The sequence below is a fragment of the Emys orbicularis genome, chromosome 11, assembly GCF_028017835.1.
Source record: "Emys orbicularis isolate rEmyOrb1 chromosome 11, rEmyOrb1.hap1, whole genome shotgun sequence".
Classification (NCBI taxonomy): Eukaryota; Metazoa; Chordata; order Testudines; family Emydidae; genus Emys; species Emys orbicularis.
The window spans coordinates 71,046,916-71,062,157 of record NC_088693.1 but is presented as its reverse complement, the minus strand read 5'-3'; the positions used below and the strand labels follow the sequence as shown (position 1 = coordinate 71,062,157).

The 15,242-nt window shown below is 38.5% G+C and overlaps 1 protein-coding gene across 3 annotated transcripts in view; it reads left to right on the top strand.

Moving 5' to 3' along the window:
• AGAP1 (ArfGAP with GTPase domain, ankyrin repeat and PH domain 1) overlaps positions 1–15,242 on the top strand; it is a 634,167-nt gene that overhangs the window by 275,918 nt on the left and 343,007 nt on the right. For all 3 annotated transcript variants that reach the window (XM_065412924.1, XM_065412923.1, XM_065412922.1), the window contains exons 5-6: positions 6,437–6,578; positions 11,144–11,278. In XM_065412924.1, coding sequence (XP_065268996.1) covers positions 6,437–6,578; positions 11,144–11,278 — 277 coding nt within the window. The remainder of the gene's footprint in view (positions 1–6,436; positions 6,579–11,143; positions 11,279–15,242) is intronic.

Genomic DNA, 15,242 nt, shown 5'->3' with positions numbered 1-15,242 from the left:
CTGTAGATCATGAAAATGAATAACAACTTTAATGAAATTATATCTTATTTGGTATAAGAAAAAGTGCAAAGAATTAAGCCAGTAGGTTGAGAAAACTTGATGTTTTCATAGGAGGTTGTTACATGTCTTTAAGAATGTAAATGTGATGGATTAAAACTTGCTCATGTAACTCAAAACAGAATGCACTGATTGCCCTCCTAGGAAGGCAGCAGAATATATTACTCCTGATGTGAACAAGCTATATTGCAGTCTGCTCAGGTCACCTAACCTGAAAGCAAAGCTGGCTCGTTGCCCCACCTTTTCCAACAGCCTGAGGAAAATGGAGATGTCATTTAAATCTACCTTTTTGGGGGAGAATTTCCATACACTTGAACGTGAAAAGACATCTGTGTATTTTAAAATTACATATAATTAATCAATAGTGATGGTCTCTGGGGCAATAGTAAACGTTCTCTGGTGAAAACTGGTTCTTTTGTACCTACAAAAGGGGTTAAGTTGTAAATTTCACTCTGATACAATAGAGGAACGTAGAACATGTGGACTTATCTCCCATCAAATGCACAATTCAGGGCTACAAAGCTGCTTCACTGGCCAGGTAACTACACTGCATTACATTTTTATTAAACGTTCATATTAAAGGAAATGATTGACGTATGCGATGAAGTCCTTTCATAATGTTATCATAGCAGATGTACTCACACTGAAATGTGTTAGAAGTGTCTGCTTTTGAATCTTTGTCCTTCTCCCTTATTCTGCCTCATCTCTACTGCTTCTACCTTATTTCTTCCTTGTAGTGTTGTGAGGCTCTCTAGCTCTCCAGGCCTCAATAGGGCACCATTGTAATCTTATGCATTTCCTATTTGGTTATTGTACGTTTATTTAACTTCTTTTGTCCTGTAGAAGGCTGTTCTACTGCACACAGAATTTTGATAACTCTGAAGAGGAGTCAGATCGGTCATTTTTCTCTGGTTCCCATACTCTCGGCTGATACAAGTTGAAACCATTAAAAGTTTTTGTCAGCATGTGCTCATATGGGCATTAGTACATATGGTGAAACTCTGGCTACAGTCACTGTGTCTGGGGCTACAAGGACAGATCACCCTCTGCCTCCCCTTACCTGGTTATTAGCAGGGTTGCTAAATAGAATCTACTGGCCTCACTGCCCTCAGCTGCTCAATGATGGAGCAGCTTCAAAGAATAAGCAGCAGGAGCTGCTCTGCTGCCAAACAGCCGAATGGAGTGTTGCAAGCAGCATCAGCAGCTTCTGTTTCAGTGCCCCACTATTTCCCATTAGCCATAGGAGGATTAAAGCATCCTGGAAGAAGTTCAGACAAAGGAGAAGAGAAGAGGTTAGGCAGAGGAATGAAGGAGGCTCAGAGGAGAAGCCCTTAAGGGAAGTTGCAAACAAAAGACAGGCTTACTTAATTCAGCTTGGATCTTGTGAGGTAAACATGTGTGTGTTGAGGTAAGAGAGAGAGCCAAACTACTTAACACTCAGTGTGAATAACTTGTCTGAGAAATGTGTTCACAAGAGCCTATATGTGTGTATATATATATATATGTGTGTGTGTGTGTATATATATATATATATATATATGTCCTAAATTCTGCATCTATAACCACTGTGTGTGTAGTTGTATCAAGTGAACATACTACAAGAAAACAGTTTTTTGGTAGATTATTATTTAATAAGTTGATTATAATACACACTATATATACTATACATATAGTATGTTCACTTGATACAACTACACGCACAGTGGTTATAGATGCAGAATTTAGGACATGGCACCCAAAGCAGTGTTTTCATTGTATCTAGTGCTGCTACAAAACTATTCTTTGGCAGATAAATACCAAATATTAGATTGAAATGATCAGAATTTGTGTCCAGCAAAGCACTTCATAAAAGTCATAATACGTATCAGAATGTACATTTTTCTTCCTGTTTACCAATCAGTATTTTGTAGAAACAAACTATATGTATGCAAAAGTAATCTCTCTTTGGTCATGTAACATTGTTACAGAAAAGATCTAAATTTTTGTGATTTTTTTTTCATATATCTAATTCACAAAATAAATAGAACTACTATTTCTGGACAAATTACCGTATATACTCAATCATAAGCCGGTTGGTTTATAAGCCAACCCCCTTCGTCCCCCCAAGATGGATAAGTAAAAATGGAAATTTTTTATGACCCATTCATAAGCCGACCCTATAATTCAGGGGTCAGCAAACTTTGACTCCCGGGCCATCAGGATAAGCCGCTGGTGGGCCGAGATGGTTTGTTTACCTCGAGCGTCCGCAGGCACGGAGGTAAACCTAAGTAAACAAAGTGTCCCGGCGCGCCAGCTGCTAACCCTGATGGGCCAGGACAGCAACTGGTGGGGAAATGTTTTTTTTTGGGGGGGGGGGGGGAGAGAAGCTGGGGGTCAGGGAAGTAACCCCTGCGACCACCCCCCACATGACCCTAGCCTGGGAGCCCCACATTCTCCCCATCCCATCCCTTTCCACCTTATCTGGGGAGGGCCAGGGAAGGCTGTCTCTGGCCTGGCTGGAGGCAGAGCAGAAGTGGAGAGGCTCTGGCCCTGGCCCTGCCTCTTCTCTTCTGGCTCTGCTGGCTGTGCTGCCTCTCCTTGCTCCCTCTGTTGGGGGGAGGGGCTGTGTCTCACCTCTCCCTCTCTATACCCATTCATAAGCCAACCCCCTTCTCTGGTGCTTCCATTTGTTACTAAAAAAATCCGGTTTATGAACGAGTATATATGGTAATATTGATAATTTCTGTAATGGAAGTGAAACACCTGAAGGAAAATATTGTTTGTAACCTTCACTGCTCCTTTATAATTCACAATGATGACATGATAAAGTTTTGGGTTTTAAAGGGTTTTTCTATTTTGTTTTTGTTAGGAATATTCTTTTTACTGGAGGAATAAAAGGGATGTGACATCACAACAGGCAGAAACCTGTGCTGCAGCCTTCCCAGTCCTTGGTTCAGTGGTTCTCAACCTGTGGCCCAATCATCACAGAGCTGCAGCCCATGTGACATTCTCAGGGCCATAAGGATAGTATTGGATGCAGCCCACATAACACATTGTGGGGTGCATATGGAGCCCAGAATGGTAAATAAGTTGGGAATCACTGCCTCAGTTAAAGTGAATCTTAGAAGTCCCTTGACAGTCTCTTCTTTCTTAAGTGCCAACTACTGCTCGTTTCAGCTTATTGTGATGTCATCATTCGAGTCCTCTAGCAGAAAAGGGAACTTGGAGTTTGGGAATTGGTGTTCCAGATCCGATCAGTTGTCTAATACAAGAAGCTTCAGATTAAGGTGAAAAATCCTGAAGCTGGCAATTATGGAGTAAATTGCCTATAGAGAACTTTCTTTTCTAACCCCTCGATTTGGAGTTTGGCTTATGCCCTGAAAAATGAAGGTTTATATTCTAGACTAAACAAAAGTAGGAAAGTTCATGATAAAGATGTAGTAAAGGACAATCACTGCTTTTTGCTTTGCATTTTTTCTGTGCCAAATTAATACATAAACAGTTTTAAAAATCTCATTTTTAAGGATGAAATCAGAGTGATTGGTGGTAGTCTGCTTTTCATCCTCATCCTTTTTAAAGCATTCCAATTGTGAATAAATTGCCATTTCCATTGCTTGCCAGCCATGATTTTAGTTCTTCCTGGCCTACCACAAAACTGTTAGTCTCCTATGATAAAACACCACACAATAGTTATGAGGGATTTGGATGGCTCATAATAGTTGCTCTGGGATGCAGGTTCTAGGTTACTAGTGCGATTTTTGGCCTCATTTGAACAAGTGTTCACCTTAATTAAAGAAATAAAAATGGATGCCTTTGGTGCCATCCAAGACACTGAATGCCCATGAAATTGAACTGTCCTTTCTGCCCAGAGAGCTGTTCTCTGCCACAGTGGGATTTGAAGCACACCGCTTGAATTTGCCATTACCCACACTGTTTTTCAAAGACTTCAGTTTCCAGTGCTGTTAACATCGCACCTTCATAACATTAAATTACTTAAGATGTTGTGTAAATTATTTCTCTCTCTCTTCGTACGCACACGTGCACACACACGCACATGCGCACACAAAAAAAGTGACCCAAGGGAACTATTTTAAATAGTCTCCTTTGGTGTATCTCATAACCATTAATAGATGGATACATTTCCAGCATCTGAAGAAGTGAGGTTTTTACCCACGAAAGCTTATGCCCAAATAAATCTGTTCGTCTTTAAGGTGCCACCAGACTCCTTGTTTTTGTAGATACAGACTAACACGGCTACCCCCTGATACTTTCCATCATTGTACACTGGTTTCAAGAAATTTTAATACATTCTACAGAAACCATTAGTCTCATAGATTATTCTTTAAGAATGTCAGTGCTGCAAGCAAGAATTCTAGGCAGAATACAATTGATTCCATGGTATGAGATTAATTATACATTAAAATCCACCAGCTAGACTTCCTCCACAGTTTTTTGTACCTCTCTCATGCTTTTCATTAGGCTTCCAGTTCTGACAACAGTTCAGCTCACACACATTGACAGCGTTGAACATTTCCTGCCATATATTGTGTATTAGCACAATACAGCATTGGCAATACATTGTGGGGGGTTGGCTTATTAAGTATCTGTCTTGAGAACTGCAAAGATTTGTTTTTGCAGTTCTTACACCTTGATCCTAAGTGAAAAGACATCCTTGTGTGTTGAAGTGTTCAAATGGTACATAATCATTTAATTTGTGTAAATTCTTTTAATAGAAATAATGAAACACGCACCCCAAAAAATAACCCGTGGATTCCTATTTTCTTTCTGTGCGTTGAGCCTTGAGGTTTTTCAACCTTTTTTGCACAACCGTGAAAGTTAGGAACTTTTAAATGTAAACAGGGATAATCACGTAATCGTAGGAATAGCTACTTTTAAAAAATGGGAAGCATTACAAACTTAAAATAGCAAGAGTTAGCAATACTGAACTAACATTGGGCATAAACCCAGGAGAACAATAATGCATAACACACAGATGTAAACATAGAATATGCTAATTATGGAGAGCATAGAGACAGTGTTGTCCAGTGGATAGAGCATTGGACTGGAGATTAGGAAACTTGTGTACTATTCCCGCTCAGACACAGGGCTGCTTGATGACATTCGGTGAATCACCTCACCTCTGTGCCTCCATTTCCCCATCTGTAAAATGGTGATAGTGATATTGACCTGCTTTGTAAAGCACTTTGAGATCTACTGATGAAAAGTGCTAGATAAGAAGTAGGTGATGTTATTTTTTTGCCTTATCTGCTCTTTGCATAGCATTTTTTGCTATGTATATGTACAGTGGAGGCCCTGGCCTTGATTGGTTCTGTATGTATGATAGTAATATGACTAATAATTATGGAAAGATAATGTGTCTTATTTAAGGTTGCAGTTGGTTAGCTTTGTATTATTGATGGAAATTTGTCTTGGAATGGACACATTTATAAACACATGCTATTTATTAGCTTAAGAAATCCTCTGGCAATCTATAACCAAGATGAATTTGCTGCCCCGTTAGTTTCTTTTAATATTTCTAACAAGTACTTGTGATCTGAAATTTCCCCAACAGATATGGTTGTTTTAAGCCTTACCTGGGCACAGAAGTGCCTCTCCTTCAGTAGATTTACGACACCAGGGAAAACCAGTTCACTTTCTCACTACAAAACCTAAGGCATAATCATTTTACTTAAACTTCTATAATTATGGCATTTGTAAATTCAGATATCTTAAAATTTGAGTTTTAGAATATAAAAGAAATGCAAGCAATATTTGAGATTTTGCTCAGATCTGAAATTTAGTGGGTAAACTTGTAAACTCTTGAATGTAATGTTGTGCTTTTAATGTCAGTGCTGATGTTAGTTAAGAAATCTCTCTCTCTCTCTCTCTCTCACTCTCTCTCTCTCTCTCTCAAAAATATTTATTTTGATTTCATATATATCTATATCTATATATATATAGGATGAACGGAAAGTAACATGATAGGTTTTTGCACTAACCTTTCATTTCTAGATACCGGTTTTCAAATATTCTTATCGTTCACAAGTGCAAAGGCAAACTCATTTCATTCCCAATTTTTCTATGTAACATAAACCGGTTACTACTTAGAATATACCCAGAATTAATAGCATACATTTTGTCTCCCAGATTCTGTCTGATTCAAGCCAATCTTATAATGCGTGTATTAATCCCTCACCTTCATATGCACCAAACTCCCTGTAAAATTAAAAAGCAAGTTCAGAGTTAATAATGTTAATGGTTAGATTTCCCAAATGCAGCATTCTTTCTCCCCTCCCTTCAACACAGGATAATCCCATTAATTTTATTGACTACTGCTCACTGCTTTCCCACTGAATATCTCTCTCTCCTGCCCCCTCCCCCTTTTTTCCCCCCTCTGTAGTTTGCCATGTGGGTCGATGCTGTTATATTTGTCTTCAGCTTGGAAGACGAAATAAGCTTCCAGACAGTTTACCACTACTACAGTCGTATGGCTAACTATCGTAACACTAATGAAATCCCAATGGTACTAGTGGGAACCCAGGGTAAGTGCAGTCTTGATTATAACATCTCTAAGATGATACTGGTATTCTAGTTGCTGTCTTCATATTCAGTTATCTTTGGCTGATTACCTGTCTGAAAGTGTCTTTAGGGTGACAATTTTGTTCTGGAACTTCTTTTTAAAGACAAACATACTTAACTTGATTGATTTCCTTTCATACCAACCTTTTTGGGGGCATAACTGATATTTCCAGGCACTTGGTTGATAAAATGCAGTACATTCCAGATGTTAACAGAAAATAGCTGTTCTGAACTTCTGGGATAGTTTACAGTGTTCCTAACTCTGACAAGTCAGTTTTCATGATCTGAGTTGAGTACATGCATAAGTATTTGCAGGATCATGACCTAAATTAGGATGGGACTCAAATTGCTTAAAGATCCAGAATAGACCAGTCCTTTATTGCCCTTAAATCACAAAAAAACCCCAAGAGAAAATAAGACTTGGCAATCATTCCGCTATAAATATTTATAAAAAATGAAGGTTCCCATATACAGGCCAAACCTCAATCCTCGTTATTTTAGATTTGCTGCACAGTCACTTGCATTTTGTGTCACTTAAAAAGAAACCCCACAATTCTACTTCACCCCATTTAGGAAAAAGCTATCCTGCAGCAACAGTGCTAGAACAGCAATAGCCTTAGGCTATCACAGGACAGGCAAGCCCTGAAGGTGGGCGCAATTTCAGATCCTCTCATGAAAGTTAGGTACTTATTCCCCCTCTCCTCAGCGTTTTCAGCTGTGGTTTCAGACTCCCCTTCCCCTCTAGCCTGCAGCAATGTGAGAAGTTGGGGATGGTTTAATGCTGATCTAGGGCTTCATTGCTTCCTCATGTTGTCTTTTTGCCAATTAAGACAATGCCTGGTGACAGGGTGTGGCTTGACAGCCCAGTGCCGGATTGCAAACTCTGAAACCAAAGCTGCTCATTGTGAAGCCTGGGAAGTAGGGGGAACATGGAGGGGAAAGAATAGTAACAAGGCAATAAGGCGGAAGCAGGTGACAGATAAAAGGGGGAAGTAGATGGGGGGGCAAAAATCCTAGGGTGAACAGAAGAAGCTGCAGTCAAAAAGGGAAGTGAATTGCTTAAAGGGACACTGTCAACTTAAACATTTCACAATGTTTAACACCTAAGATTACTGTAAGAGAAAGGTTAGAGGGGAAAGATATTTGTTCAGGATTTCTTTGCTTTGTGTGCCATTTTCAGTGTTTTCCCTTACAGTGAGGTGGTCAGTGCTGGAAGTTTTGTATAGGTCTTTCCCAGAGCGCCACAGAGAAGGAGGGGAGAATTTTAATGATAGCAGGGGTGGGAGGTAGAGAGGCAGGAGCCAAGGATAATACAGGGCATCACTCTTAGCTCCACGTCAAGGTGACAGTGTCCTTTTTAATGTTATGGTGTCGATTATATCTGACTGGTTTCTGCTACTGATCCACTAATCATAGCTATTAGACTGGTAGCTGTGAAATGATCTCTGAAGTGAAATTTCCCTAAAATGCTAGTGTCTGCCCCGCTGCTGCTCCTGCAACCAAAGGTGAATCATCTCCCCATTGTGAATATGGAGGTGGAAAATAGAGGGGGATATTTTCTCCCCCATCTCCAGGTGAAATTGAGATCCAGATTTTGACACCAAAATATCATTTTAAGTGATGCTGCTAATTTTAGAAGCATTTATTGTCCACATGCCTTCAGCACCCTCTGCTGGTTTTACAAAGAAAAATCCTTAGACTTGCTTCCAAGCAGACATGTTTGTTTTTACCTTTTATGTCAGGTAATAGATAGCAGTATAAAAACCAATATGCTTCAGTTGGTACCTTACAGCACATGTAAGATTTAAAATGTTTGAAACATTAACCGAAGTAATATACTTCAGACAGGAATGCCAAGTGTATTCACAGTAATGGCAATTTATATTCAAGTTCAGATGAGATTTTATCTCATGGAAACCTCATTGGTTTCTACTAAATAAATTGTAGCTGAATCTTAGGTACATTTTCTGATCACTTTTGTGATGCTGCAGTTTTTGCATTGTTACTATAAGCTGCCATGGGAAACAGGAAAATTTTATCGTTGTGTGTGTTGGTCTGAATTGTAATGGCTTTTAGTGCTATACATCTCAAAGTATTTTACAATATTAACTAGTCCTTATAATGGGGGTAAGTTAATGCTAAAAACCCTATTAAAGTAAATTGCGGTTTCAAACAATACATACATTATGATTAGGTCTCCTTGCTCTGTCAATTGTTCCATGAATAAACACTTTAAAAAACCCTTTACATTATTCCTTTCAATTTTCTGCACTCACTAAATTACCTCTTCGAATCTTCTCATTACCTGTGTGGGATAACTACATCTTCCCACTGTGAAATGAATGAGGATCATCATGAAGGTGGTAGCTTAGTATACAGAATTCACAAATGTATATATAAAAATATAGGTTTTATATATATGTATTCCTAAATAGCAGCTGATTATATCCAAAATGTGCTGGATTCTTTTTTCATATGAGATATAAAGGTAATATAGACCTTCATTTAGCAAAACGCTTAAATATGTACTTAACTTTTAAGAATGTGAATAGTCAATGAAATTAATGGGACTTCAGCATGTGCGCTTTCCTGAATTGGGGCCATATAGCTCGTGAGGAAGAGGTGTGTAATTTCACACAGTATTAGTTTGTAAGTGGTACAGGTGAGAACTGCAATGTAAAACACTCTGCTGTAGTGGAGTTTTTATCAGGACTAAACTAACCACTTTCCTAGTCAGTTGGCATTTCTCAGAGTTCTGAGAGCTGAACAAGGTGACAATGTGAGTACAATCATATCGCTTCAAAATATTGGGAAATCCTGACACATAGGTGATGGTTTATTATGAGGATTATACTATAGCAGCAGTTTGGTTTCTGATCCTGGAAGCTGAAGGATGAACATCAGTAATAGCTTGTATAATATGATTGCTATGAACAGTCAAGAGTTAATCCTCTCAATGACTCTCTAATTATGTTAATTGTTTATATTCAAGCGTGTTGATAAAATCTATTGTTTGGTCCTGTGGGAGCATCAATGGATATCTACAATCAGCTGCTATTTAGGAATACCACTATCCTGTTTTAAGTCAGTGTCATGTGTTGGGTCCTAAGGTGTGAAATTCATTTCTCCATGACATCTGTTTCTTTACTCCAAAGATTTTAGTGTGATTACTCTTGAATTCTTAGATGTTTCCTCGGATACCATCAACTACTTCAGTTTACATTTCCAGAGGGAAATGTTATCAGTTATGTATGTACTATGTTACAATAGGACATTGATTGCAACCCACTATATTGAAGATAGCATAACAGTTGCTGTTACATTCCCCTGTTTTCAGTTGCTCATTACTAACTGACATTTTGATCTTTGTGGATGAAATTTTCCAGAAATGATCTCTGCCCATAGGTGAGTGGTTTTTGAAAGTTAGAGCAAAAATGGTTCAGTCTTTTTGAACACAAAGAGAAGGAAACCGGTAATCTTCTTCCTATAATAAAATAATTCTTGCAACCTATTCAGATCAGCCCTACAGCTAAAATGCCTGATAATTTAGTATTGAGATTTGCATGGAGAATAGTCCTCACTGAGGAGTATTGCATGCCTTATTGCATCAGAAAATGGGTTTGATTTCTCTGGCCTTTAAAATGGCATTTTGAGCATGTACAGAACGTGTGTTTACTAAGCTCATTAATGGTATAATCCAAATCCATTGACTTGAATGGGCTTTGGATCAGGCCCTAAGTGTAAATCTAAGGAAAGATGGGCAATACATGTATGCATAGCCACTTTAATTTTGCAGTAAACTGGGCTATTTACCTATGCCCAGACCTGTGCAAAGGCTTCTGAGGACTATTTCAAGTTGCAGTGGTTGTAAGAAGGGCTGCTGTATATTGGATGTGTAGTGGTCAAGAAAAGGGAACTGGCCGACTTGTGAAGTGTGCAAGTGAGGTCTCCTAACTGCTGCTGCCTATACCTAGTTAAGTAATACTTAACTTTATTAAGACAGCTTGTTAGGTCACAATTAAAAGTACAATATAGTAGAAATCATTGAAAAAAAGAAATACTGATAATAGGACTCTGTTTTTCCTGTGTTTCCTGAGAAGAGTCCAAGATGCACCTCTGAACAATACTTTTATTGTGGAATATTACTAGAGGAAACATTGTCCCTTTAAATGTATTGTATATGGGTGCAGAGGAAAATTTATGATATTTACATGTCTTAGAAGGTAGAGAATTTATATAAAAAGCAGTTTGTGTTGGATGTGTATTATATGCAAAAAGGGAAAGTTACGGTTATGCAATCTTAAATTGACAGTACCTGGCTTTTTTGCTGATCTGTGCAACCTTTAGTCTCTTTATAAAGTTTTTTGTATGAATTTGTTTTTAGGATTACATTTAAGCACCTTGTAGGCTCTGTAGGCATAGGATGTTTTGTAAATATAAACTGCTGCTGTTGAATACAGGATTTGTTATCACGATAAAACTGCTAATGCTGTTGCTTTTTTCCCCTCTCTGCATGCTGTTACTATAGATGCTATAAGCTCTAATAATCCACGTGTTATTGATGATGCCAGAGCAAGAAAGCTGTCGAACGATTTGAAGAGATGCACTTACTATGAAACCTGTGCTACTTACGGGCTGAATGTGGAAAGGGTCTTCCAAGATGGTAAAGATGGATTTTTTTTTTCTACTCGGTATCTCACAGCATACTGTAACCAAAGTGTTCTCCAGGTTAATGACCACTGCCTGCTATATAGTTCAGAAGATTTAATCCTGGTTGAGCTTTTTATTTTGGTAACACCTAGAGTCCCATTGGGAATTGCTCAGCACTGTGCATACACATACAGCCTTCTGTACTCCAGTTATCTCCAGCTGCTGGGTTTAGTCCCTTCCTGGTTGGAAAGAAACAATACATTAGAACCATAATATCATGAGTACATTTGTTATTTATGCAGATTATATTTATATCTACTTAAGAAATGTCTTCATACAGGTATACTATATAACAGACACTGAAGTTGTGTGACTGTGGGTAATCTTATATGTAATTACCCCCACTTAATAGACATGTATAATAAAGATAAAACTAAACACATTTTTAAAAATTAAGAGAGTAGAATATGAAATCTGATGATATAAATAAAATGCATAAGATCAGTATTAAAATTCTCTCATGGCATCCACATAACTGTTATCAACTGGCAATTTCACCTAGCCATCAGAGTAGAATTGAGTCTTAGGGAGGGATTTAAAAGACAGGGAGTAGTGACTTTATGGACTAGTGTGAGAAGATGTTCCAACTAATTAATGCAGCATGGAAGAAAAACACTAAATATGTAACTTGACTCACAATTGTTTACTTGGACAGTTACTCCTGGAAAAAGCTCCATTGTGTACCTGAAGGGAAAACACAATGGCTAAATAAACAAAATAAAACAAAAAATGGAAAAGAAATATGCAGTTCCTAAATGTCTTCTGTGTATGAAACAAGTCTCTGTGCTCCCTCTAGTGGTAGTTCCACATACTGTGTATATTTGAGGCATCTTCTATCTTCCACTGTACTAATCAATACGTTACTTTATCCCCAACTGTAAACTGGCCACTACAAAAATTATTCTAATTTTTAAAGAAAAAAATTTAATTAGTTAAAACTATTTCCTGAAGTTCCTGATCTCTGCCATGTGCTAGTCTCTGGGTTTTCTCTTGTAAGAACCATAGTTTACATGAGATGCCATCTCATCAATAAGTGTCTATGGTTATGTCTACACTACATACCACTTTTGCTGGCATGTAGTATATGTGTAGCTACATGCTGCAGTGAAAAGCAGGCCGAGTCCACGCTACCGTGTGTCGCAGCTGCCCCTCCCCTGCCAGAGCCTTTCCCTATTGCAGGAATGTTTCCCTGTGGTGAGTCAGGGCTCCAGCCATGGGGAGCTGCCCGAGCCTTTCTCCATTGCCTCCCCAGTGCCAGAGCCTTCCTCTGTGGTGGAGAAAGGCTCCATCAGTGGGGAGGTAGCAGCACACTACACTGCTAAAAATAACAGTGTAGATAGGAAGGCACTGCTTGAGCTAGTACATACATACCCACACCTTTCATGTGTCTTCACTTGCCTGAGCCGTTACTCACTGGCTACACTGCTGTTTATACCTCTGTTAGGGTGGCTACGCAGGTGTGGACACTACATACCACCAAAAATGGCGTATGGTGTAAACTAGCGTAAGTGGTGTACATGCAAAAGAAGTGAGGAAAAATAGACCAAACAGACTTTCTGTAAGTGGAAGTACTGAAGTGAATTGCTCTTGGTTTAAATTCCAAATGGAGAGGTTATTTTTATTCTTAATAGTTCAGCTAATACAATTTGTTTACCCACGTTGTTCTTAGAGTATTGAGGAGAAATCCATTGTGTTCTCTTCATATTCCCTGTATCAAAGATTAATTTCTAAGATTTTGTGTGCAAAAAATAAAAGTTTAATGTCCTTGTTTGCGATTAGCTGCAGTTTATTTTTCATTACATATACCCTAAAAACTTTTGGGATTCCATCCCCTCTCATTTCTCAGGGAACTCTTGGGAGATGGAACTTGTGGAATTATACAGTGATACAACTCCTCCACTTGTGCATATTTGTACTGGATGAGCTGGTTATTACATACTGTGGCCTTCTCCTATAATGTTAGTGATGCTATGTAGTGAATACAAGGAGTAAATATACTGTGGGAAAACATTGTTAGAATATGTGAAGTGGTGGTGAATTTTAAACGTTCAGTATGCTGAGTGGCATAGAATTGCCTATACATAAAAAAGTGAAGTGTTTTTCAGACTAGGACAGCAGCCTGTATTCTCATTGAAGTCAGTGAGAGTTGTGCCATTGACTTCAATAAAAGAAGAGGTAACTTTTGGCCAAAAAGAAAAATTTATGGCAGGTAATACAAATCCTGATCAATGGCCAATTGGTTAACTGATTTCAGACATCTTCGGGGAAATAGTTACCAAGATTAAATATGATTCACCTGTGATTTACAGCTGTGGGAAACACCAGATTCAATTTAGTCTTTATGAAATGATGCAGTGATTCTGTAGAAACAAAATTACAGTTCCTTGAAAGTGAAGAGGTCTTATGATACCATATGCCAGTGCTTTGCCTTATGTAACGATGATTACGGGGGGGGGGAGGGGAAGAGGGGAGGGGAATAGTCTTCTTAAGATTTAGGGTTTTATCCTTATAGGAATATGCCTGAGTAATTCCCATTAGTGCTCTGAGAAAATCAATGTGTGTAATGAGGAAAATCTTATGCAATTATTTTGTGTCTTTGTCACCGTCTTACTTTTTGGCTGAAGAACAAAAAACGTTTTGTGAAGCCATATTTAATAGGTAAGGAAAATCAACCATTTTTGAAAGGTCCTGTATTTAAAATATATTGTGTTCTATTTTAATTTCTGTACTGGATGGCAGGTGGTGTTAGGGGCTATTTAATTTTGTATGTATACTTCTGACCTAATTTACTGAGGGTGCCCACAATGTGTCACTACTAATGCACTAAAATGTCTAAAAGGTTGCCCATTGTAAGAGATTTTCGGTGGAGAGATGGCAGACATGGAAAATTTTAGCTTCTTGTAGCTGTTTTGAACATGCTGTGTTAATGTTTTATTAGCTTTTATATAGCACTTTGTATAGTCGAAACTCTGTACAGACTTTGTTGTTATCCCTTCTCTCCTGTGCTTCCCACTGGTGATATTGAAATAGGTGGCGGTAAGAATGATTATCCTCATTTTATGTATGAAGAGTCTGAGGCCCCGATCCTGCAAGTTACCTAAACACCCACCTAACTTTAAGCATTCCATTGACTTGAGTACAACTGTTCACATGCTTAAAATTAAGCATGTGCTGAACTACTTTACCATGTCAGATCTTGAAGTGACTTGTCCAAGGCAGCATGGCAAATAAGTGACATAAACAGGATTAGAACCAAGGAGCTCCTGGACTCCCACCCTCCATCATTCCTCACCCAGGCCACTTTCAATATTAGGAGGAGGAGGAGTGGGGGAGGGGTGGGAGTGGGGGAGGGGTAGTGGTGGTAGTAGTAATCGGGGAGGGGTGGTGCTGGTGGTAGTTACTGTTTGTTCAAGCACTTTACAAAACAGGAATACATTATCCCACACCTGAAGTCTAATTTTAGGGACCTCCTATGATGAGCATGTATAGGAAAAAAAACAAAACAAGGAGAGAATGGGATGAGTGAAGGCGTATTGTAGCAATAAGATTAAGCTCTGATCCAGTGTAGGCATGCAAACATTTTCATGGCCCAGTTACAATTTTAAAATTCTATTTAATTAAAAGTTTTTGACTTGATGCTTGAAGCCTTTGTAGAATGTCAATTTTTAAGAAAGATTTGATGGTTGTACCTAACATAACTGTGTACCTGATGAGTGATAACCTAATGAGTGTGGTAATTCCTAATAAAATTTGGTGGTAGAACAATTTCTCTGTATCTATGGAACAAACGGGCTTTAAAACATGACCTTTTTTTGCAAAATCTTCACCAATTAAGCAGTCTTCAGAAAGTACTGTACACAGTATGATTCAGGCATGCAGCAAGTTACCAGAATGTATGTAAGGAAACTGGTTAATGG